The sequence below is a fragment of the Nymphalis io genome, chromosome Z, assembly GCF_905147045.1.
Source record: "Nymphalis io chromosome Z, ilAglIoxx1.1, whole genome shotgun sequence".
NCBI lineage: Eukaryota > Metazoa > Arthropoda > Insecta > Lepidoptera > Nymphalidae > Nymphalis > Nymphalis io.
Genome location: NC_065918.1, coordinates 8,999,053 through 9,025,219, shown reverse-complemented (window position 1 = coordinate 9,025,219; position 26,167 = coordinate 8,999,053). Strand labels below are relative to the sequence as shown.

At 31.4% G+C, this 26,167-nt stretch overlaps 5 protein-coding genes across 8 annotated transcripts in view; 3 read left to right on the top strand and 2 right to left on the bottom strand.

The window, feature by feature from the left end:
* Positions 1-11,879, bottom strand: part of LOC126780707 (titin-like) — a 46,951-nt gene extending 35,072 nt beyond the window's left edge. For 2 of the 3 annotated variants that reach the window (XR_007670530.1, XM_050505344.1), the window contains exon 1: positions 11,734-11,879. Coding sequence is in view for 2 of the 3 variants with exons in the window: in XM_050505344.1 (XP_050361301.1) it covers positions 11,734-11,849 (116 nt within the window). In the remaining variant the exon portion in view is untranslated. Of the gene's footprint in view, positions 1-10,173; positions 10,293-11,733 lie in introns of those variants that run through there. The other variant, XM_050505346.1, reaches the window with a different exon arrangement.
* LOC126780716 (pyruvate dehydrogenase phosphatase regulatory subunit, mitochondrial) overlaps positions 1-26,167 on the top strand; it is a 236,825-nt gene that overhangs the window by 81,760 nt on the left and 128,898 nt on the right. The gene's annotated exons all lie outside the window — the stretch shown is intronic.
* LOC126780736 (solute carrier family 35 member C2) overlaps positions 1-26,167 on the top strand; it is a 98,123-nt gene that overhangs the window by 68,208 nt on the left and 3,748 nt on the right. The gene's annotated exons all lie outside the window — the stretch shown is intronic.
* LOC126780724 (mitogen-activated protein kinase kinase kinase 12-like) lies at positions 17,081-23,275 on the bottom strand. The gene is made up of 7 exons (XM_050505386.1): positions 22,949-23,275; positions 19,130-19,306; positions 18,838-19,039; positions 18,416-18,754; positions 18,197-18,334; positions 17,954-18,121; positions 17,081-17,878 (listed from the first exon to the last, which is right to left on the bottom strand). The coding sequence occupies exons 1-7, from the start codon at positions 23,124-23,126 to the stop codon at positions 17,371-17,373; spliced, it is 1,710 nt and encodes a 569-aa protein (XP_050361343.1). The 5' UTR covers positions 23,127-23,275; the 3' UTR covers positions 17,081-17,370.
* Positions 24,006-25,470, top strand: LOC126780746 (peroxisomal membrane protein PEX16). Its single transcript, XM_050505418.1, has one exon. The coding sequence runs from the start codon at positions 24,329-24,331 to the stop codon at positions 25,316-25,318; it is 990 nt and encodes a 329-aa protein (XP_050361375.1). The 5' UTR covers positions 24,006-24,328; the 3' UTR covers positions 25,319-25,470.

Genomic DNA, 26,167 nt, shown 5'->3' with positions numbered 1-26,167 from the left:
AATTTTAATTTACTGAAAATTCTTAAAATGAATACGTACTTAATAACGAAGAATTTATATATTGATATGGATTTATGTTGTCTTAAAAAACAACCAATGTTTTTTAAACATTAAATGGCAGCTGTGACAAATCCTCAACTGATCTCTGTTTTCCAGACATTTTTAAGTTTTAAAGTTCATTAATTTTATGTTTAGTGGTCATGTTAAGCCTTAAAAGTAATATAAATATTTTATTACAAAAAACATCAAAGTACTTTAATATTATAAAATCAAATAAAAATTAATTATTATACTATAACCTTCCCACAAAAATCATTTAAATAAGTGTGATAACCGCATAATAATATGTCAAACGAACAGACGCGCAAAGCTAGTTTGTTTTTTATTACTTAAATATGACTAAAATGGATACAAATATTAATTTTTTATATTTATATATAACTTATGCATAAGTCCTTTTAATGAGAGTATTAAAAGAACTATACAAAAAGTTTGTACTTTTTTTACCTTTTTTAAATTAGGAATTGTATGTAGCAATTTATGTTGTAGTTAAATTAGTGAAATTTGTATCATTTCTTCTTGTAAGCATTTAATTCACATTGTACTTTTACTATTTTACTTTATTGGTTACTATACTTTCCGCCCGCAGCTTCGACCGCGTCTTTGCGGCGAAGGAGATCTGGTACTTTTCTGTGCTCTGTATTATATGAAAAATAATTATTACCAGTACATTTTCATCTCTGAAAAGATTTATCAAAGTACGTTATCGATTGATGTTCTATAAATAAAAAAGCTTCGAGCCCCGGGAAGAATATTAATGACATCGTCTATATAAAAGTTAAAAAATATATTTTAAATCATATATTTGATTGTTGCTCGTGTATTTATCGTGATTAAGTTTTACCTTTTAACAATATATTAATTAGTATTTTATGATTTCTAAGTCGTCAGAAAGTGTATAAATTATAATTTTTATTTAGGACATGATATTAGGTTATAATATACCAGCTTATATTATTATTTATAAAGTTTACTCAATGGAAAACGGCTACCAAGAGGTTAAATAGATACGCTATTCTTTGAGCCTATAAAAATGTATAATTCCATAGTCTTAAAGCATGAGATTTTCTTTTGCGTTTGCTTCATATTATTCAAGCGAGTTAAAATATACTCCATATAGTTTACTTAACACAACATTAGGAACAAACAAGTAGCTTTACTGTAAGTCTACCGTCACTCTTTGTGTACAGTGTTTTTTTTTATAAGTAGGCAAACGGGCACATGGGCCACCTGATGTAAAGTAGTCACCACGGCTCATATGCATTGGCTACCGACCTTGGGAACGAAGAAGCTATGCCCCTTGAGCCTGTAGTTAGATAGACACCGGCTCACTCACCCTTCAAACCGAAACGCAACAATACTAAATATTTCAACATAGCGGTAAAATAACTGATGAGTGGGTGGTACCTACCCCGACGGACTTTCACAAATCCCTACCACCTTGCAAACGTAAACTACATAGTTTTTAAACTTTTTTGAATAGAAATTGCAGTAAATGTAAACTATGTACAATAGCTGTACTATTATACATCGTTTACATTCACTGCAATTTCAGAAATTATTTTATAGAAAGTTAAGAGATCTAATTTCAATAATAAACAGCCACAATTAGAAAAAAATAAAGTTTGGCTATTAGTAATTAAAAAGAGAAAATCCACATAAACTATACTCTTTTTACGGCGCTTGAGCAGGTCTGACACGTTTTCTAGATGCTGCTAACCTCCATAGCTAATTCCAATAGAAAAAGGAGTAGAGACATTGCGTCATCGGATCCATCATGCCGGCCTTCGAAGCCTGGATGAGACGAAAGCGAAGCAAGAAATTTTGCTTAATTATAATTTAAGATATTCTTTATCTCTTATATATTATTGGATATTATTCTTATATACTATTGTATATTAGCCTCTCTTTCTACAAGTCATCTGATTCAGCACCATGACAATGTCGTCGATCCATTATGCCACTGCACGTCTGACGAATAAGGCTTATTGTCGCTTCGTTTAAACAAGTGTCCAGCCCAGTTCTACTTTTTCATTACCGCAATCCGACGTCTCAAACTTTAATTCTTCGTTGTATTTCGGTATTGCGAACTGGATCTTGTAATTTCTCAATTTACCATCCAAGTTGTATGCCTGTCGATCTCCTTATTTAAATGCTCTTTGCTAAAAGATACAATATGAACGCGATACACTAAACTGTGAAGCATCTTTAGGCTCCCGTTACCGATCGTAACTCATTTCGAGATCGAGACGTTAAAAATCAGCCTGGTGTTGGTTTTATTCATCCGAAGACCGACATTCATAGAATTCCCAAGGTCTTGCATCGTTTGCTGGTCATCGACCACATCGTCTATATTGCCTTATAAACTTTGCAATTTGGACCGTTATGGATCGTCTTAGTTATGGTGTCGCGGGCCGCTAACATTTATCGCGTATATTTTAACATTCATGATGTTTCAAGCACTCTGCAGTGTCCGCCTGTTGTGGATTGTCGGTCTGGTAGACCTGGCACTGCTTTGGAAATAAAGTATTCTTATTATTATTTACGCTTTTTTATTTACTTTTTTGCACGGGTTTGATTAACAGATAGTGGGCGTCGTAGCAATCTCGGCTGCGACGCTGTTTAGATTTACATATTCCATCTGTATATTTCATACAATTTTTGATTAATATGTCTTTATTTATAAATAATATAGCAATATTCAACATAACTTCTTATATTTTATATTTTCTCCTTATATTTTAATTTACTTACAAAGCGATAATAATCGTGTGGACATTCAATACGCATTTTTTCACGAATCTATGAAGAATACCACAGATTATGTAAGATCATAACCATTAACGTTTAAACGTCAAACTTATTTATTTCTCTATACTTCTCCTTTGATTAGAAAAGGCTAAACGTTAAGCTTAGAATTGTAATCTTTGAGTTTATAAAAATAAAAATGATCGGATAAAATTACAATGCAACAACTTTCTTTAAAAAACCCCAATCTGAGCCTAAAAGAAATTTTGCTATAAATTATTTTGTAAATTACATTATAAATACGAGTGAATTTATTTATCAAGTTTTTTTTATCAACTAGTGTACTGTAAATGTAAAAAGAAATTAAAGTCTGCGAAAATGCCGAAAGCCATTAAGCGTCACTAAAGCACACTCAACTTTTTCGCAATGAGATGTGCCTTATATAAATAGTTGAATAAATCGCACTGATTTGATTTCGCCAGCTCTTCTCAGAACTGTATTGTGCTTAGTACAACGTTAACAGATTTTGTACAGTCAATACATTTAGTCATAGAGCGATGTGTTATTAAATTTCAATTGTTATAGATACATAATTGTCTCTGGTTTTCACTGTTCTTATGAAAATATATAAATGTCCCATTTCCCACTGCTGCACCAGCCTCTCCTCTTGAACAGAAAATACTTCTGTTTAATTATTCCATTTACTTATTTCTGGAACTTATTCCACATGACATATTCCTTATGACACATGCAGTTTTGACAATAAAGTATAATCTATTTCAATAAAGTAAGAACTGAAGGGGGTTGGGTTGTCGTTTCTTCAAGAAGACCTTTATAAAATTCGTAACGTATCTTAACGAAGTATAATATATCAAATTGAAGCTGATATTTGTTCAACTTTATACGACCAGTAGGAATTGGTAAACACGAGTCGGTTCTTCTAAGTGTAAAGGAATATTTTTACGTGTCTTGTACGTAAGACATAGATTTTATATATATGGTACTCCCTAATCCTGGTTATAATTATAATTTTAATAGATTACAAGAAAAGTAAAAAAAGCTGTATGCGCATTGTACGTCACGTAATTAAACTACTAAAATTAGTTACGTGTTTATTCATTACTTTTTCGGTGCAGCTATAAAATAATATTTAATTTAGTGTTTCAACTTTTTTGATGCACGTAGTATTACTACCTCATCACCAGAATTGTAAGCGTACAAACTATCAAATTTATATTGCAAAAATAAGTAGCTTAAAAACGAGCAATTAGATTTTTTTTTTATTTATAACGGGCGTACAGGCGAAGCTTATATTTAAAGCGTTTTAAAAATAGCCTAAATTCTAATCTCACGATTAAATTTATCACTATGCAAGATTCATTAAAATGTTTAAAGGCACATAAAAATTCGAAAGTAGTAAGTTAGGGTTCGGTCTAAAAATACTTATGTCGATTAAACGGTTTTGTAGATCCATTCCACGTCTAGAGAGTCCCCTCCCTAGTTACCGCGTGAAGAATTTATTTAACATGCTGTCTTAATGAAAACCTAATATTTGTCTTCCAAATATCCATCTGATAATATAAATAGTTTTTATTTAATTATTTATTTTTTCATTATATTTATTATTGAAATGTTTTTGTTGTACGAATGCCTAAGATATTATATAAGAAAAAAATTTAACTCAAACTTTTCTTACACTTAATAAAATATTTTAAAATCTTATAATGAACGTTCGTAGATAAAAATATAGTAAACAAAAATATATAATCGTAGTACGTTGCCTGTTTGGCTTGGGTAGCCATTTGCGCAAGATTCACAAAACGTTTGGGATTACGCCAATTAACGAACGATCAAAGACCGAGATAAGTAGGTATCAAACATAAGCATTATTAAAAACAACTCCTTAAAATAAGACGTTCAAAAACTTTTTTCGCACTTCCACTAATGCTTTTATTATTAAAAAATTCTCTCTAATTGTCTTCTATTGGAAATATAATAATATAAAGAACACTAATTATTTTAGATTTGATCAATTCCTATATATATTTCTAGTGATATCTATGAGGTACCATAGGTACCAGATAAAGATCTGATGATGCCTTCTTGACCGATTTCGGCCACGTTGACTATTCCCACGACAGCCAACTGTGCAGGATATTATAGTGCAAAATTGTGTGTGGGACGGCAATCCGATACGACCGAAAAGAGTTCAGGCGCAGGCCAACAGCGTTAACTGCTTTCCAAAGCACGAGGCAGTCAAAGCCCTATATCTATAGTATTTATGTATCTAAAATGGGGTAAAGTGGTTTGGATATTCGAAATTTACTATCCCACTACTAGCATAACCGACGTTTTTGTCACACTGTTAGGTATAAAAATTAAAAAAAAAAACGCATGTTTTTTTAATAAATATAAATTTCAACACTGTAATATTCAATTTCAACAAGCACTGCATTTTAATCAATAAGTTTAAAGTTATTTATGATAATCTGACGAATAAATTGTAATCATTAAAAACCGAACCGAACTTTGGCACATAGTGACTTGAAAAGACAACATAAATATTATTGAATTTTTTTTTTCTCAATTAAAATAAGTAACAAACAAAAAATAAATTCATAACAGTCCATAACATTCAAAAAATGTACAAACACATCATTAAAATTTAATGTAATGTAATATTTGTGCACGTCTTACTTATCCCTAACATAAATAATACGAAAAATATTTTAAATTTAATTTTGTGAATGAACATATTTATTGGTAGGCTAAGGAGGATTCCAGGATTTGTATGAACTCTGGTCCCACCCTCCAATAGTGACGTGTAATACATCGTTGGATAGCTATGCTAAATAAAGTAAAGCTTAAGCTAAAGTTACTATACCGCTAACTTCCAAATCTTAGTCCGTTGAGAGTTATGCATTACGAAACACATAGCAATAACAATAGTTAAAAATAATGTTTTACCCAATACATGCATTCTGTGAATTGATACTAGTATATTTACTAAGTAGGGCTTTGTGCAAACTCGTCTGGGTAGGTACCACCCACTCACCAGAAATTCTACCGTAAAATAGCAGTACTTATTCTTGGTATTTTTGTTTTCCGGTTTGAAGGGTGAGTGAACCAGTGTAATTGCAGGCACAAGAAACATAACATCTTAGTTTCCAAGGTTGATGACACATTGGCGATGTAAGCGATGGTTAATATTTCTTCCACCGCCAATGTCAAATTATTGAAAAAAAAATAGGAGCAACTATCTACCGTTATCATCAGAGTCATACGTAGCTTTTTCAATATAAAACAGAATATATATATAAAAAATATATAAAGTAATTTAAAAATAAGCCATTTTAGGTTGATTTTATTTATTTATAAACGCATTTGTTTATAAAAAAAATCACACCTTTTTAGTCATACTCTTCGTCAATTCTAATCTCATTTAAAAAATAAGGTTGGTCCTACAAATCCCTCATGCCTGCCGAACCCTAGGTACCAAGCGATTATAAAAAAAAATTATCTGTCTATTATTATTACTTAACTGCCATGTTTAATAAAGCATAACGCTGAACGGACTAAGATTTAAAACTTGGAGCCATCGTAACTTTTGTTCAGCTCAAAAATACCTATTCAATGATACACGTAGCTATTGGAGGGTGGAACTAAAATTTGCATCTTCTTTTAGCATTGCTTAGAGTACGTAATTAAAACTAATACTGATGAACAAAATTAAGCTAAGAATTCCTTAAAACAAATTGTAGTTAAAAATCCTAATATCGTAGTAATATGTAAGTATATAACTAATGTATTTTCATTAAAAAAAAAATTGACAAATACTCGTTTGGGTAAAAAAATTCCAAAATTTAATTTATTCTGTATTCATTGATACGATACTTATTACTGTCAAAACTGTGGTAGCGTCATACAAACACAATCTTTTCAAACGTCCGGTTTGTATCGTGCCGTAGTCGTTCGTACTCCTGACGCTCTAATATTAAAGATATGACGTATGTTTCCGATCTTTTTTTAATTTATTTTTTAGCACAGTACTCGCTTCAAATCGGCGGTCCCTCGCCGTTTCCACTAATTACAACGCTATAAAGGGCAAGAGTTGGAAAATAGCAATTTCAAGGCTAGACTAAAGCTTTTCTCATCCGCTTTTATCACCTAAATAAAATTTATAAATTGACGTTAAAAGAAAATAGTAATAATTATTTAGTTTTTTTTTTTAACATAAATATTCGTAATAATTTATAAAATCAAATCTAAATTCTGTAACAGCATTATAATACGGAAAATCATTCTTACAGAAAGGTACTTCTTGTTCTTATTACATCATATAGCAAAATTGTAATGAAATAATAAGTATATAATCTATTTTAAAACTAAAAATTTTGAAGTTTTTGTGATTTGATTGTTAGCTGATACTTCATACCTTTTCAAAGTTAACCAAATTTAAATCAATTATGAAGATTTAAACAACACATTTCCACTCAAATAACTCAATTACAAATCCTAATAAAACTAAATAGCAGGGTTTTGTAATAACTACTGGTGGTAGAGCTTTGTGCAAGCTCGTCTGGGTAGGTACCACCCACTCATCAGATATTCTACCGCAAAACAGCAATACTTGATATTGTTGTGTTCCGGTTTGAAGGGTGAGTGAGCCAGTGTAATTACAGGCACAAGGGACATAAAATCTTAGTTCCCAAGGTTGGTGGCGCATTGGATATGTAAGCGATGGTTGACATTTCTTACAATGCCAAAAAAAAAAAAAAAAAAAAAAAAAAAAAAAAAAAAAAAAAAAAAAAAAAAAAAAAAAAAAAAAAAAAAAAAAAAAAAAAAAAAAAAAAAAAAAACTCAATGTGAAACAACAACATTATTCTAATCTAGAAGCACAAGACTCCCATGTTTGTGTCGAAGTAGTCAAATGTATGGTTGTGATAAAGTTCAGTTAGAACATTATTATAGATCCACGATATTATCGATAACTTTAATAAAAAAAAAACTGTATTTTTTTGTATAAATATGAAGTAAAGTTTGTATAAATAAAAAGTAAAGCTAAATACATCATCAATATAATGACGATTCATATTCATCCTTATGCCTATACATCCTACCTGGGCCATCGGGCAACATAATTTTGTAGGTGTTCATATCTTTATTAAATTTCCCCAGATACATTTCCAAGTACCAATCAAAAATTTAATGCGTATGTTATATATAGGCCTCTGCATCTTTGACAGATGATTTAAGCGGCATCGCGAAGGCACTTGCGTTCATGAATACAACCATTAATAAATTAGGCATATTAATATCTACGCGATCATAAAAATGATAAAATGGGTGGATTTAGTGTTCGCTGATTCTCAAGCTTCAAGGTTACTTTATATATAACTAAGTATCCGTCCCGGTTTCGCACGAGTTACACAACTAAAAAAAGTGACAGAGACATCGTGTCTTTAATAAAATTAATTTCGCATTTTAAATTATTATGTTTTGTAAACAATATAATATTTATAAAATAAAATAAATATCATTTATAAAATAAATATCATATATATACTATAGTTTATAACAGTGCCGGCAGGGTACGGGGGAAATAGGTCGGCGCGATATTGATTTGGTAGTTTATATCACGTTATATGGTTAGTGGAATGTCGAAGTGAGTAGACAGTACATATGACGACTTGCAAGATGAACGCAGATAACATGCATATAAGGAAATTGCATTATAAATTGGAATAATATTAGGAAATTGCATTGTATAGAATTTTACAATGTATGTATAATATAATATATTATAAGTACCTACAAAGCCTACGCAAAACTCGTAGCAATATCTTTTTGAAAATAAAATAGCCACTTCGTGAGAACTGGGAATATCAACAAGCTCCGTGATGCTTATATTATATACATATTATCAGTTAGGAAGTACGTACAATGTGTACTATTATTAATCTTGGCGGTAATATCGCATTCAAATTTTAAGGAAGACATTTTGTTGTCACCTAAAGTGACAAAAATAAATTATTATTATTAAATTAAATGAAGTACGCACATTTATTTTTATACGACAAGACTAATGCGTAATATGACGTAGATAACCGTAGAACGTTAAGAATCGCAGAAAAATGTCAATGAATTGTAATATTACATCAAGATAGTAAGAATCTATAAAAATCTCGAAACTGAATGACCTCTACGTGAAACGTCTCAGGGTGAAGTGTAAACGTAAATAGTCACTATGTGGAACATAAGAAATATAGCCACGTTTATTTTTATTGAGTTACTGATGAGAAAAATATTTTCAGTTTTTTTTATGTGGTAAATAGTATTAATATTGAGGTTCTATGAATCTTGAAATAAATAATAATTATGTAAGCCGATATTATTGATCGAAGAAACCGATCTTCAAACGCGTTTATTGATTTTACTTTAGAATTTTACGAATAACGCGATAACATATATACTTACATATTTATTATATATACTAGAAATTGAAATGCAAAATTACATATTTTGATTAAATGTGAAATATTATATTTAGATTAATTGTAGATTGTATATATTAATTAAATATATGACATATGAGATGTTTCGATGACAAACTTAAAGGCTTTCGTGTTTACTGGCTTTAAAAAAAACTTTACAAGTTAGCTTATTATATGCGCTCGCGCTTATTTTCAAAATCATCTGATACCTATTGGATTTTGTAATATAATAAAAACGTTAATTGCAGTCTCATATTTCGCAACTAGGTAGGTAATTAAAATTTTATTGTCACTATTATATCTCTCAATGGAAATCATTGAATTTCTGGAGGATTTTAAATATTTTCTTTAAAAATCTATACGCTCCAGTGATTATTATATTGCCAAGTCGTTTCTTATATTTTTAAATAAACTTCTGCTTTATTTTTCTAGTATTACATAAGTACATTTTGAATCCAATGTTCGTAAATGTAAAAACCATAAATAAATTTTATACGATATGTTTTGTATCTTTTTCTATAAAGGTCGGGCACTATTATCATTCCGAAATTCACATTAACAAAATTAAGCTTCAATTAATGAAGCCTTAAAATATTTATCGCCGCATGCGCCTGTAGCCATGTCGTTGTAGCTACGAAGTATTAATAACGAAAATATAATATTATATCTTAATGGTAACAACATGCAAGCGACAAATGTTTATTATACCGATTAAAAAACCGTAATTAATATGACAAGTGATAAAGTAACATCCTCCACAATGGATAAACACTGATCACTGAACTGCTACTCTACGTACGGACGCAAATTACGCAGCACCCATGGAACACTGCAATACTCTTGGCCGATGATGATTGCCACCCACAAATACCTGTTGTAGATCGATGAACTCGACCGCACCAGGGGTTTCCCTGCTGCATCACCCTTGCAACAATTGCTGCCCATGGCGGGAGCGCATCGCGTTTCGAATCGAGTTCGCGATAGACAAACGCGTACTGCGCGAAGCAGAAGATATTTTTATAAAAAGCGACGCTAGCGCCGTTATTTGTTTACTATGTAATTCAGGCAATATTAAGATTTTAAGCTTGCTAAGATAAGATTTACGTGGATAATGTATCTGCACGTAACGGCTATTGAATTAAGCATAAAAAAGACCTTATATAAAACTTGGTCAGAAGAACCTTCGTTGAATTTCATGAGTTAACTGATATATCGAAATACATCGAGGTTCCTGAAAAAAGTTTCTGTAAACTGGTCTCGCGTTTACTTTCAGTACAAACTAGAAACTAGGTGGCGTTAGGAGAACACAATACGAAACATCGATTCTTATTAGCAGCTTGAAGTAGGTAGCAAAAGATGGCGCTGCAACTAAATAAAGAATTATAGACTTGATAACCTCATATTTATTTTTGGTTAAAGATATTCATGTTAAGCAACATAAGCATAATAATGTGAGACAATAGAAATATACAACTTTATATAATTATCCATGAATATGTTTTTTTGTTTTTTTTTTTATTTATTGTTTATGCTTTGGATATGGATGGATATGCTCATATTAGATATGTATGAAATTAGAAAAATACATTAGGTACCATATTACGTTTACCGAGTATGTTCATTTTATCAGTGACCATATTCAAAAATTTTTTATTATGTTTTAAATCCCCTCCGTTTACAATGAATACTATAAAAATGATCATCTATTTTCAATGTTCGCGTATCAATATATATATATATATATATATATATATATATATATATATATATAAGAATAATTAAAAATCTAATGTTAATTATGTATGCGTAAATCGTATACACATATATATTTGAGAAAACGACGATACATTTGAAAACTCTTTTAATAATAACTAATTTTAGGTAGTATGAATTTTGCAACATAAATATTATCACATATATTACTGTTGTTCGGTATAAGTTTATTACAATACAGCCTTACGCAAACTAACTATTTAGTCGAGTTGCACTTGACCGAATTTTATTTTTACTCAGGTAGCACATTTTCCAGACACGGCCGTTTAATAGTTACATAGCTTTCAAACATCCCATCTGAACCGATACCGAGTTGATGATACGCTTGCTACTCGACGAACGAATGCCGTGTGTCGAGTGTCCAACACATTTGCTTCCTGGTCTGCATTTATACATCGACATATGAAAAACAAACAACGCTTGCCGGCGAGACGCAAGCGCAGAACGACAGTCGCTATGCATTCTATCTACTAGTGTTATGTCTCATTATTGCAGCACTGAACTTTTCCGTTGCGTTCCATAAGTATTAAAAATGTTAAATTTTAATCTTCAGCTGACTTTGAACAAAATATTTTCTTAAATACATTTAAATTTAAACATCTGAACGTACAAGCTCGTATTTACAAGTGGGGGAAATAGGTCCAGAAATAGAACGTACCATTCAAATTCAAAAGGTGGTGAACCGGAGGGCAGTGGGACGATGAGACTAGCGTCGCTGCCGGGGGCCGCCCTGAGGATTTGAGGCCCAGTGGTGGAAAACGATGGGGGCTCCATGGGCTCCAGTCCTCTCGGCCCGCGCGCGCCACACCGTGTGCGCGCGCACACTCACGCCCGTTCACTTTCTATAAATAATACGAAAAAATGTAACACGCGCGGAGCGAATTTCGTACGACGCGAATATTTCGCTAATATCACCTCTGTCACCTAACTTAACCGATTCGCACTATAACGTAGTCATATATATTTGAATTACGTTTATTTATCTCAAAATGTACAATAACTCAGACTTTTTTAATTAAAAGTCCGTAATTTGATATTAAGATAAATCTATATTTGATATTTTTCATTATTTAATTAGTTGGGGGATTATTATAAGAAAAACAAAGCACTTACATTTCATATATTTATTCGTCACACAAACTACAATACTCAATTATAACTATAAGAGTAAATTAATTCAATTAACGACTAGATTATTAAATTTCAGGGCCAAAACAAAAACATATTTCATTTAATGTTTATACTTTAAATCCATCATTGGTCCGAATAACGTTTGAACGAAATCAATATTATCAAATTTTATCAAATTCATTAATTTGTTTAATGAATAAAATTATATAATACCAAATATTTTTTTATTTAGTTTTATCATTGGTCATGGACATTTAATAAAATTGAGCAAATCCCCAGGCGATTGCTAATAACATAATTAAAATTATTTTCACTCATGAGATTGAACAACTTTTATAAAATATAGCTACATAAACGCGATTCCACTGAAGTTTTTCTTTTGTTAATTTAAACTTTCACTTTTTACTAAAAAATAGTACATTTAGTTTATTCCGCATTTATTTATTTTAAATGAAACAAAAAGTAAGTACATAGCAGGATTGTATACTTATAAATTTTTTCAAGTGGAATGTGTATAAATGTGCAATTTGATGTAAAATTGTACCTAATAATAACAGAATCGTTGTTTATTAAGTAACTCCATTCGTTAGGATGACGTTAATCGCATAAAAAAGTTAAAAAAGGTACGCTCCAATAAAATGTGTTTTATGTTTTAAATGTCAAAAAGTAATTTAACTTTTTATGATAACAGATGCCAAGTAAAATTATCTATTAATTATCCATTGTTATCATTGAAAATATTTCTACAAATATGTTTATTTAATTATTTTTTTTCTGTAGCTTTTCGAAATGGAGCATCAGTCTTAAAACATTATTTTTTAGGCATTTGTTTTGTAGGTCTAAAGTTATCCGTCTAAATTGAGATGTGTGAATTGAACTAGGCCTGTTATTATGAACATTTTTTTCGTTAATATGTACAGTTTATTAAGCCACTTTGCTTGTACTACTCTTTAAATTCTGTTTATATTATTACATTATAGTCTTATTTTTTAAATGAGATATTTTGATTTTACTATGAATTTAATAATTAATAAAACTTTGTAGTTTTATCAATATAGACATGAAATTTTATAACTTCAAATGGTATCTTTGTTCTGATTTGCGAAAATTCCAAGAACCCTTTACTTATTAAATCTTACGAACCCGTATTGACCTTAAGAAAAAAACTTTCGGACTAGTGACAGATATCACTTACATATAAATCTAAAAGTAGTTGTAAAAAACCCTTAAAGCACGTAGTAATTATAATAAAACTAAAATTAGAATATCGCCTGTGCTAAAAAAACGTAGTCTTAACATAATAAAAATTGAGCCCTGAAGGAGTAAGAATACATTTTAAAGTAGATAATACATCAATATCATTATCACAACATCGAAATTTCAAATCGAAAGGATACTGATCATTTATTTAAAATTTGAAAATATAATATTTTCTATATCCACTTAGTCCGCGACAAATACGGCGGAGTCTTTATAATTTAAATCGTATCAATATCCTTTCGTCATAGACGATCAATCTAAACAACAATTTCTACTAACTTCTACGTAACATCGGTAAACACCAAGTTATACATTATTACACATATACCAGGTGAGGTTATATTTAATGTTATTGTTGTATTCGTTAAGCACATTTTAAAGATCGATTGTTAGCTTGTAGCCGTCTGGGAAAGATTGCCAAATTGTGTTGTTACAATTCACATATATACCTAAGTACGAAACCAGCTGACATTCTACATTAGATATATTTGGATATCTCGGATCCGATGTCAGTTTCCAAGGATGTGTATTTATATCATTTTATTAGTGAGACAACTGACTAAAAAGTTTGTTTTAATTTTAATCACCGATAATTGTTTTGTAATTCTATCGGATTTTCCTTCCTGCATATGTATCCCCACTATAGATAACCTCACCCTGCTATTAAATAGATAATTAATACGTGTATAAGAAATATATAAGAAGATTTACTGGTCGAAATTTCAAGTAAGAGCGGAATATTAATAGAAATAGGGTAAAGTTACATCAAAAAGTCTAAAATACTCGATGTCAATTTAACTCTACATATACGATGAGTAAAAAAACAGACTTGTAATATTTTGCATAGAGGAGTATGTCGTCATTATATAGTATTCAATATTGTGAATATTATGGTTTCGAACTTTTATGTTAATCTTATATAATAAACGATAGTAAACATATTCGTGTCTACAAAACCATTGTAACTGACACATGAGAAAAAAAAATAATTTTAATAATATTCTTGAGTAAACTCGCAAATTAATGAAATTCAATTTTATCTGTCGTCAATTGACAAGTTCGACCTTTTAACACTTTAAAGTACAAATACGATTCTATAATGTTGCAACGGACTTCATTATTGATGATTCGGCAATCCATTTTAATCGATTGGTTTTTAATATTTATCGTATTATTCCTTTTTATAAAATCTATATCAATATTATTCAGGAATGACTGAACAGACAGCCATATTATAAAAAAAAGATAAATCAGTAATAGACATGTCATAAATTTTCTGTACACCTCATTGTAGACGACTTTCTATTACAACTCTCTTAAAAAGTAATAATTATGTGATTACATAGAAAGTAAAGGCTTAAGCCATAACTCCTCTTATTGTTAAATATTCTGTTCAATTCGGGTACGATTATTTCCTTATTTTATTTAAATATATATGCTGCAGTAGTAAAGAAAAACATTTTACGAGGCGAACTTCGTAAATGCACAAGTTGTAAACGTACGTAGGAAAAGGTTTAAACATCTTCATTAAGGGTCTCCAAGGACCGTCGCATGCGCAGCCTTTTAAAATATTAAATTTTACTATTACAGATTCACATTACGATCTTAATTTAAATAATTTTTTGAACAAAAATATTAAATAATAAAGAGATTTTATACCCCCACTTTTTTTAAAGCATATTTTAATTTTTAAAGTAATTTTTGAAAACAGATTGGCTGCTAATAAATAAAAACACGATATACAAATATACAACTTCATAAAATGAAAAAAAAAAGTATAACAAGACAAAACCGGTTTTTTTTTAATTTTCAATCATATACAACATTTTAGAGTACATTAAAGTGAAATCAAACCCCAAATAAATGAATTAAATAAAATTTTCATAAATACAATTAGATTATTAGCTTTTTTATATTTCTTTAATTTTTTTAGAAAAAAATTAAAGAAATAAAAATATAATAATTCACCCTGTTTAGGTTCTACTCCTGGGCAAAGGCCTGCTCTTCCCTAAAGAGAAGGATTCGGAACTAGGGTGGACACGACTCCATTCCACTAAAGTAAGTGGATCACAATCTCATAATATCTCCAAAACGTTTAGGCATACTCGCGACATCCTCCTTTATCGCCGAGCAGTTAAAACGCGATCGATTTCGTAGGCAGATCGAATCTACTTACTTGAAATTTATATATAAAAAAAAAAAACGAAGCCATAACTATCGATCGCGATACATAATCAACCGAAAATAATAAAGCGAATACAGACAAGTATCTCCTTACGTTCACATCTTGTTCTTTACCAAACCATAGCATTGTATCTCTTACCAATGAACGTTATAATTTTATTTTGTTGATCACATTAAGTTAATTAAAAAGGAAAAATGTCATTTTTAATACAATGCCCTCGTCTGTATCGCGTATATTACAATTTGTACAACCAACAGTATTATATCCAAAGCCATAAGAATATAATTTCTCCCTCAATTACCTCCTACGCATATCGCAGTTACAATCACCACATTCGTAATATTCTATTCTAGTCCGTTCGATTAAAGACCTGAACTGGATGTTCATGTCCTTAATTATATTCTTACAGCAAATATTTTTAAAAGTATTTACGTTAATTTAAATTCCTATACTAGCGTCATATGTGAAGTGTATTTACAAGAATACTTAATATAGATTCCTTTCGAAATTTCACGCAAAATATAATACTTAAAAAATTTAAACTTTACTTTTTGGTTATTTTTGTAAGCTTTAAAGCATTAAGGAACAAAAGGTCAATAATACTATAAATCATTAAATTATCAAAAATATTTCTCAAGTTTTAGGCCTGCTAAAACAATTAAAACGATAAAAAAAATACTTACACACAAAAATTTTTAGATCATTTTATGCATGTTATATAAATCAAACAATAAATGCAAAATTATTTCATACCTACAAAAAAAATTGTCGAAACTTTAGACCTGTTCATAGATACCCTGTGAAGCATGGAGAAAACGATAGTAACCCACAATTAATAATTCTAATATAAAATAAGTCTTTGCAGTTACCAATCACACATTGCGGGCCAAGTGAATTCGTTATTCTTTGTCGTTCATACAAAGCTTATTTACACACTTACCTGCAACTCTTAACATACCGAAAGCAGTACATAAGATATTTAACTATGAGGTTGTTTAACTTATTCTGTCTTTTTGTTGTCTTTTTTTTGGCGACGTAATCATTTATTTATAACATTTCATAAGTTAGTAAATCTTGTAACAAGCCTTAAGATTTCTATCAGCGATACAATATTACAAGTAAGGAAAGGATCATCCATAGACTCGATCACACACTACACCACCTTCCTCCTTTCATCGGAATGTCCGGAAATATCTTTATTTGTAACTATTTCTGCAATCATCAATTAAACCATACAAGGAATTTGACTACTTATTTTTTTTTTACTTTTATGATTTTTTAAATTTTTCTTTGTATTTTGTATTTTTTTACTTTTTTTTTTTTTTTTTTTTAATACTACTTTTGTTCTTATCACCAATACTTTGCAAATAAAATTTTCTAACTATTAATACTAACAATATTATATTATACAAATTTACAATTGAAAGTAAAATAATGAGATCATTTAGTAAACAGTCCAAAAAGTTAAAACAAATCCCAAAATATTGTTTAAATATAACCAGAGATTTTATTACGTTTAGTCCGGCTATACGAACCTACCATATAAATTATTAAAATAAAGATTTATTCCTGAACTATAGTTATAAAGTAAATGCGATCCTCCCCTTGCCGTTACTCTCTTAAGTCAAAGTAAGTAAATAATATAAAAAAAAAATGAATTGTAAAAATGTAAAATGAGATTATATGAACAATCATAGATTCCGTTTCCATAGATTGCATTTAAACATTAGCGGGATTACGACCAACGTAGTTGTCGTTCTGGGTCACGTCTCGAATGGACTCCAAATTATTTACGGTGACGTTTCCGTTATCCTCAACAATGACTTCATTTAAGATGCTCTTATCAATCACGTTGTTATTCTGCACGCTCTCGTTGTTGGTCACATTCTCGTTGTTGGTCACATTCTCGTTGTTGGTCACACTCTCGTTGTTGGACACCCTCTCGTTGTTGGACACCCTCTCGTTATTGGACAAGCGTTCTTGTTGCTGGACTCCAGGAATTTTCAGCTGGAGTGTCTCAATATCTAAGCACTTACTGTCAATTAAGTTTACAAGGAGCTGTGCCACATTGTTATTGTACTTCAGAGGGGAGTGCTGTTTACGCAAATGTCTTTCAGTAAGAGCCTTCAGAGTCTTCAGGCCATCCGAAGATGTAGAGGTTCGGCGGCTGAAATATCTGAAGGTCTTGCGCACTCCGCAGCGGCATTCCTTCAAAGCGTTCTCACGTCTATGGTAAAAAAAAAAAAAATTAAACATTGACATAATTAAAATATTTTCAAGAAATATAGATAGTTAAACATACTCTTCGATCACACTTTCACGTTGTTCCAGTTGCAGGCGAATAGCGCACACTTCCATGTAGAGCTCGTTGGCGCGGGATAGCTGTTGCTCGTATACGTAACGAACGTCACGGGCATGCCTTAAATGTTCACGGCGCTCTGCGATCACGTCTGGAGCTGTCATCTCGTTCCTATGCAAAACATTTTCATTAAAATTATAATACCAATAAAGGCAATAGTGACAATGATTTTTCATTATAACATACTTAGCATACAGCCTTTCCATGCTGCTATATACTTGTTGACGCCATAAAGCCTGTGTTCTATTAAATGTTTTAACATCCATGCAGCAAAGTTCTTCCCCTGCCATATCCAAATGAGCCGCTATAATCTTAAATGGGGGTCTGTACGAAAAAAAAAAATGTTATTAATCTGCACGAATTAACATTTATTTTAAGGACGTTTCATTAAAAAACACCTTGTACCTGTTACGAGGCGTGCGATTCCAGCACTGGTTTAGTAACAGTTGTAAGCTGCTAGGACAAGTTGTCGGTATAGGCAGAGCAATGGTATCTGTGCCCACTCCCCACATAATAGCATGTGCCTCTAGTGTTTTGTATGGGACTTCCTGAGTTAAAAGTTCCCACAGAACAACACCGTAAGACCATATATCTACTCTTTCAGAGCATGGCTCATGTCGTATGACTTCTGGAGCCATCCAGGCCACCGTGCCGGTAAAACTCATGATCGCACTAACGTTGTTCCATTCGCGACTAGTACCGAAATCGCTTACTTTAACTGTGAGGTTATCTGCAATCAAGATACTAAAAAAAGAAATGTTAATTAATTAACTAGTTATTTTAAATTTATTATTATAATGGTTCATATCAAATATAATATAACTTACTTAGGACTCTTAAGATCTCTGTGTATAATTTTATGTGAATGGAGATAGCTCATGCCAAGTGCAATATCTCTAGACCACTTAATGATTTGCTTAGGTGTGAAAGTAGCCCCACTGTGTAGAAAATCAAAGAGTGGCCCATATTGACAGTACTCCATAATGATACAGTAATATGGAGCCACTGTGCAGACTCCACGGAATCGTACTAGAAATAAAATTGATTCATTTTTAGATTATGAATTTTAATATAATAAATATTTTATAATTTTACATTTTTGTATATTCCAAAGTTTACCTATGTTTTCATGGTTTAGTTCTCTTAAGTGCTTGATATTAGCTTCCCTTTTATCCCGTAACTTCTTTACTGCTACCATTTCACCCTTAAGTGTTCCACTAAATACGACCCCTTGCGCACCTGATCCAAGATATATCAGATCCGCGAGCGAATCGAACGCAACTTCCCATTCGTTCTCTGAGAAAAACAAAAACAATTTAAAATACCTTATAAAAACAAACTTATTTTACGAAGAAGTGAATATTTGTACATAAAATTATTATTAATGTTTGAACAGTGAACTGATTTTCTATTTTCTTCATAATAAATCAATTATATAATACAGACAAGAGCAGTTTGTATTTATTAAAAAAAAAACGCTTAAAAATTTTCGCATCAGCTATAATGTCGCATTAAGTTATTTAAAAATCATTGGCTAACAACTATTACAATTAATATTAGCACGCGGCAAACAATTACAACTTATAAATTACAATATGGTAATGTTCTACTAAAATCCTTAATTTCTCACATTTGTTCTCTAACACGCTTGCGGCGACTACCTCCCATAGCAAGTGCACACGCAAATAGTTAGTTCCCTTAGTTCCCGGCAGGCCCGCTAGTCCCGACCACAGTAAATGTCGCGGTAACGACGGGACGGGAGTGCATCAACTACACCTCGAAGAACCATAAGACCTTTTTTTTTTATTTTGTTTCGGCTTGAGGTTTGGCTTATAAAGGTCGAAGGGGGCAAATGCTAAATGCAAATGAATTCGTTTTTTTAAAAGCATCACCAGAGCAGTAGACCTGACGAAGCCCAAAGTAGCGAAGAAGCAAATATATATATATAGAAGAAGTAAAATGACAAAGACTGAGATAGACTATCATTTTGAATTAAAAGCACATATTTAGAGGTCTCAGCGATCAATAGGTTTAAAACCGGAAATGATCATAATCTTGTTCAAGTCACTCTAAATATCGACATCGAAGCCGAAAGATAACGAATAATAAAGTTTACTAGCCGATCTACCGTGCTACAAGCTACCAAAAGTTCCGAAAAGCTCTAAAAGGAACTTTAAAATCGACGCTGGATATGAGCAGGCACGTTCTCGGCCCCGGCCGCAGTTGGGCGTTACTTTCTTAAACTACTACAATTTCTTACACTCTTTCATTCTCTCATCTCTGTCATTATTACTATTTGAAAAATAATTGCTGTGCGTGCATTGTTTATTGTTATAGCCCTATGCCTGAATATTTATTTTTATTTAGCCTCCGATTTGTGATTTGGTTTCCATTTGATTTCTATAAGTTAATGTGTTTTTGTTCTTTAAATTTTATTTCCAGTGTCTTTATGATCTGCAGCTTCAATAACTAGTAACTACAAGAGCAATGATGCCTTTATTAATGATTTGGTTTAATCACGCTGACAGTTGTAATAATTGACCACTTTTGTTAATTCTTCGTTGTAAAAGTATAGGTTGATAATAATACCATTGGTATCTAGATCGCTCAGGTTAAATCTTTAATGTTAAATTACACAGGTTCTCTGCTATGTAATTAAAGCTTTGCCAGACACCAGACGGGGCGAAACGCGACGCTGGCGTGACGGTGGCGCGGCACGAATATTTCAATGTGGGCTTGTCGTTCGCGTCATTGGGCTCGCGACACTTAGCGTTATTTCTTGAGAATTTCAAACCCTACAAAAAAGACGTGCTCTCGTAACAATTTCGATATATTGTTCCACTATGACCATTTTCCATTTTTGTAAGTAAATACAACGCTGCCCTCACGTCGGACTCGCCATGTCTCGTCCCGCCCTCTGATTACTAATATGAATTAACGAAACGCGTCGCGCCCTTGCCGCGCTTGCGCTTTATCGCTCAGCGATCCGATTGTATTCGCGCCGGGTCCGACGGCGACGCGATGTGGACTGCCCTGTGCGACGGCGCATTGTGACGTCTTCTACTTTAAGGGCGTGAACGCATGTCTACGTTGCGGCACCGTCCTCCGGTAACGGCACGGCGCTACTACCGGGAGACGGCGCCGCGTCTTGCCGCAGCACGGTACCGTGTACGGTGGACCGCACGTTAGTTTATGTTTTGCTGTTGCTTGCGCGGGTGTACCACCTTACATATATATGTATGTTAGTTTATGTTTTGCTGTTGCTTGCGCGGGTGTACCACCTTACATATATATGTATGTTAGTTTATGTTTTGCTGTTGCTTGCGCGGGTGTACCACCTTACATATATATGTATGTTAGTTTATGTTTTGCTGTTGCTTGCGCGGGTGTACCACCTTACATATATATGTATGTTAGTTTATGTTTTGCTGTTGCTTGCGCGGGTGTACCACCTTACATATATATGTATGTTAGTTTATGTTTTGCTGTTGCTTGCGCGGGTGTACCACCTTACATATATATGTATGTTAGTTTATGTTTTGCTGTTGCTTGCGCGGGTGTACCACCTTACATATATATGTATGTATTCGAAATGTAGTACCGTATAGGTAAAATGTTAATGAACATTAAATCTCGCTAGCTTTCGTTTAACACAGCCAAGATAAACCGAGCGTCTGCCACAGTCGAGAGGCACGCCGACAGAAATGAAAAGACACAGCAATTGCTCGTCACATTCGCAAGACCCATAAATATTGAATTTTATAAAATCTAAAGTTATATTTTTAAATAGTATGACATGTTTTGCAATTGTATGGCTTTATTTATTTACTGTTAAGTCATTTGAATGTGAACTTTATTTTTATTACAATTTGTCACTCAAATTTCTAAATTCAATGTATTATAAATTTTTATAGTCATCTTTTGAGTATTTGATTTTGATACCCTAATGGGTAGGGTTAAAAATGTTTTGTTCAAAATTCGCCTCGCCAACCAAAAACAATAAGGATGAAGGATCCAAACAAGATAAATGAAAGATATATAAAAAGATCCTCTCCATCGCTATTGTGTTTATAGCTTAAACAAAAATCAATCAACAACAATGTGATTTTATAGACCAAAGGCTAGTAAATCTTTTAAGCGACTTATGCAGGTATTAAGCAAAATATAATACCTTTTCTATATCCAAAGATTCTATATTAATTTTTACAAATAATTTGGCCGTTGCTTATATTTCAGTAGAATTTATTTTCTAGAGCATTTATTATCTGTGGCTTATAATACTAACATGGATCATAAGTACCAAAACAAAAACTCACATTTATATATTTTTACACATAAAAGCCATCACAATGTATTTTTCATTTGCAGAGCGTATCTTTAATTTAAAAATAGTAAGTAGTTATTTGAAAAAAAAAAAATTCTTTCAAAAGCACAAAATTTTAGATGAAAGTTGATGATCATTTTTTTAATTTTAAATACAAGCTACCTTTACAGACAGCTTTGTAACAGATGAACTTTAAATACAATAGCTGAAATTCACACAACATACAACAACAGCCTATTATTTATTTAATATATTTTCCCTTATAATAAAAAAGCAATATATCTAGATAAATATACAGCAGAAATAATAAAGAATGTTTATAGGTATCATATCAACTATTTTTAAGAAATTCTTATGTGCAGGTAGCATTAGTTAATGTTTCATCGTAACTAATTGCGCCAGAAGGAATATCAGGAAAAAATCAATAACGCAACTCTTTGTTGACAGCTATGTAGGTGTATGTGCATAAAATCAATGATAGCTGTAAGTATCCGAAAAACCTGCGTAGCGCATCGACCTTGAATGCGCCTCTGTAGCTGCATCGAACCAAATGAGCCCTGGGAATTCAATTTAATACATATACGTAATATAGCATACTAAGCAACATTTCATACCTCGCGGTTCTGTGAGGCTCTGTCGTTTGAATAGTGACCAAAATGTGGAGAAACACTCTTTAACGCCACTCAGCCAATGCAAAGTCTTTTTATCGCGTTCTGTAGGAGGCGGACACTCTTCAGGAAAATCTTCTTTCATGTTGCCTGCTTGTAGTTCAATTTGAGCTAATTGATCCATTCTTACACTTGTGTAAAATTAATGCATAATTATCCAAAAACCATTAATTAAACATCATGCATAAGAAAAATATCACTTCAATTTAATAATTTAATCCTTCGTGCACGACAATACACCATGCAAGCCCGGACAGTAATGACCAAGGTATATGAAATTTAAAGGGAGCAGGGAAAAGGGACAGGGACGAAAGAGGACGCTGTCAGTATTTTTCATTGTTAAGTGTGACTAAGGTAGTAAGTTATACAGCAAAATATAAACAGATTGTAATAAGTATTTCAAAAAAGACTATCTTTATAAGATAAAAATTGGTTGAGTCAAAGTATTTCGTCCATATTTTTAAAAAAATTTATGTTACACTTCATTCATGAAAACCGTAATCGTAAGCTGATTCATTACCTGTTCATTTGAAGCTGTCAAAGTCATAACGTTGCCAAATACCTTCATGCGAGAAAAAACTTAAATTAATATAAAATATAATTTTCGTCAAACTAAAACACATATTAAAATTTAGTTAAACGCTGATACTTTAAAAAAGATAAACATCAATAAATATATGAATAAATTGCTCTAATAGACATCTTTCAGTGTCACATCAAAGTTTGACAGATGACCTATAGTGCAGTACAATACGGTAATTTCAATGAAATTGAATGGGATTCATCGTATAGGTACCTAATAATAATTTCATAAAATTTGTCAAACTTCATCGAAAGTAAGTCAATTTATGGTTTTGTCAGGTTTTACTTTCACTTATATCTTGAATTCTTAATTGTGTTTTTACCCTCTTTGTGTGTGTCTCTCTCCGAGTCTCTGACACGTACAATATTTTACTCTGTGATTATTTAGGAAATTTCATTCATGACAGATGTGAAATAGACTTTGGCATTGGGTGAATATTATCAATATTTAATAATTATTATAATTATCCAGCTCATTCTTTTAAATATACGCCTCTACTGAGTATTAAAATCAAAAATAAAAAAATAGGAGAAAAGAAATAATGATCGAACTTTGACTACAATAACATTATCGTTGCAAGTTTATGAAAAATCCATATACAGTTAAAAACTAACCTTGCCTACAGGAGAATAGGACACATACAAAGCTTGTTCTAGGGTATTTACTTATATCTATATTTTTATTAAAAAAAATTATTTATTTTGAGGAAAACAAATAATAAAGTGACGGAAGAGTTTATAGACATGGATAAAAAAATATCCTTAACCGAATTTTTTTCCATCTATAAACGATGGGTAATTAACAATCCAGGGATAGTAACTGATGTTGAGACTGTTGCTACATGGTCATCCTATTTTGTCGCCGGAAAAGTAAATAAATCACCTATTATTTCTGAACTTGTGTATTCATTATCTAAAATACTATCTTTATTTAATGATAGACTCATTAGAGATGCTTATGGAAATGAAACACAACAATATAGTTTACGGGAGCAAATTAAAATATGGCTTACCATAATACATTACTGTGAAGTATTTTGTGAACTAGTGGTTAAAAGTAGATGGGGTGACAAAGGAAAATGGACTGCAGCAACATTGCTTCAGATATTTAAATGCTCATCTGCTTTTGTTTTATTATATAGGTATAAAGAGATACCTATTCAACATCCACCCATACCAGCATTACAAAGAAAAAAGATTACTGAACGTAATAACATTGATGACAATTCAAATGCATTTTTTACTTTGAAAAGATCTGGTAAAGTAGTCCGTCGTGTCGATGGTGCACCACCAATACCTTTGAGGGATTGGCAGCCCTTGAAAATTAAAAATGAAATGACCACATCCAATACGGAAGAGAAAAATCTTTTACAAGCAGAGTTATTGCATATTTTAAAACCACTAATACACTTATTATCTATGAGGATTTTTGGGACTAAATCTTGGAAGCAATGGCTAATAGCTTTATCACTGGATATTGCAAGTTTCAGACTATACAGTAGACACATGGAAAGTTTGTCATATGACCAAAGGTTGGAAATTAGCCGCAGAAAACTTGGATTAATTTTGTATTTACTGCGTAGTCCCATGTATAATGGTTATTCCAAGAATGTGTTAGAAAGTGTTCTAACATCAACTTCAAACAAAATACCAATGATGTCATTTATCTGTGGACCCATCATACAATATTTAAGTCACTGGCAAGATATCTACTTTTATATGTGGGCTTCGTAGACATGAAAAGATAGTATCAGTGTGTGACAATATTTTTTTACTTTATGTACTTCCATTATGAGGTTACTTTGTAAGAATAAATGTGGTTGAAGTAATAATAAAATAACAAAAAAAATATTAGAAATAAGTGTTGACAAAATCTATTCAAATTACTGGAGAACTCAAGGAAAAATGTCAAATTTATTGATTAAGAACACAATATTTATGTTTCCTTATATTAATGCTATAATTGCTAATAAACATATAATTTATACATTTACATACATTGTGATATACCATTAAAGTTATATGGTTTTAGAATTTATAGTTTTGCCAGTAGAATGTAAGATTGTACCGATTTTTTACATATTTATAATTAAGTATATTGAACCTGTACTATTATATTGGATAAAAAATATTGTTTTTGTTATTGGGGTAAAAATAAATATCAAAACACAACAGATGTTGTCTTTATTTAATATTTAATATAATTACAATAACCCATAAAATTAATCTGACATACTTTGACAAGAAACTAACAGCTAAGTATACTAATTATAATGATTTCGATATCTTCAGTACACCAAGTAATTTCGTAACTATATTAGTCACTTCATTGATTCAAATAGATAACTTTTAATTACAATATGGACTGAGATTGAAAAAGATACATTCAATATTAAAATACATTTATCTCCTAGTGATAATAAGATGAGAAAATAAGTTTATGCTTAGTTACAAACATTTGTGTATGGGCTAAACGAACACGAAGCTGCCACAACACCAAATTTGTGTTTTTGAAGTTTTGTGTAATCATATAAGCTGAAAAATTGCCTTACAATTTACTTTATTTTTTAATTAAAAGCCATT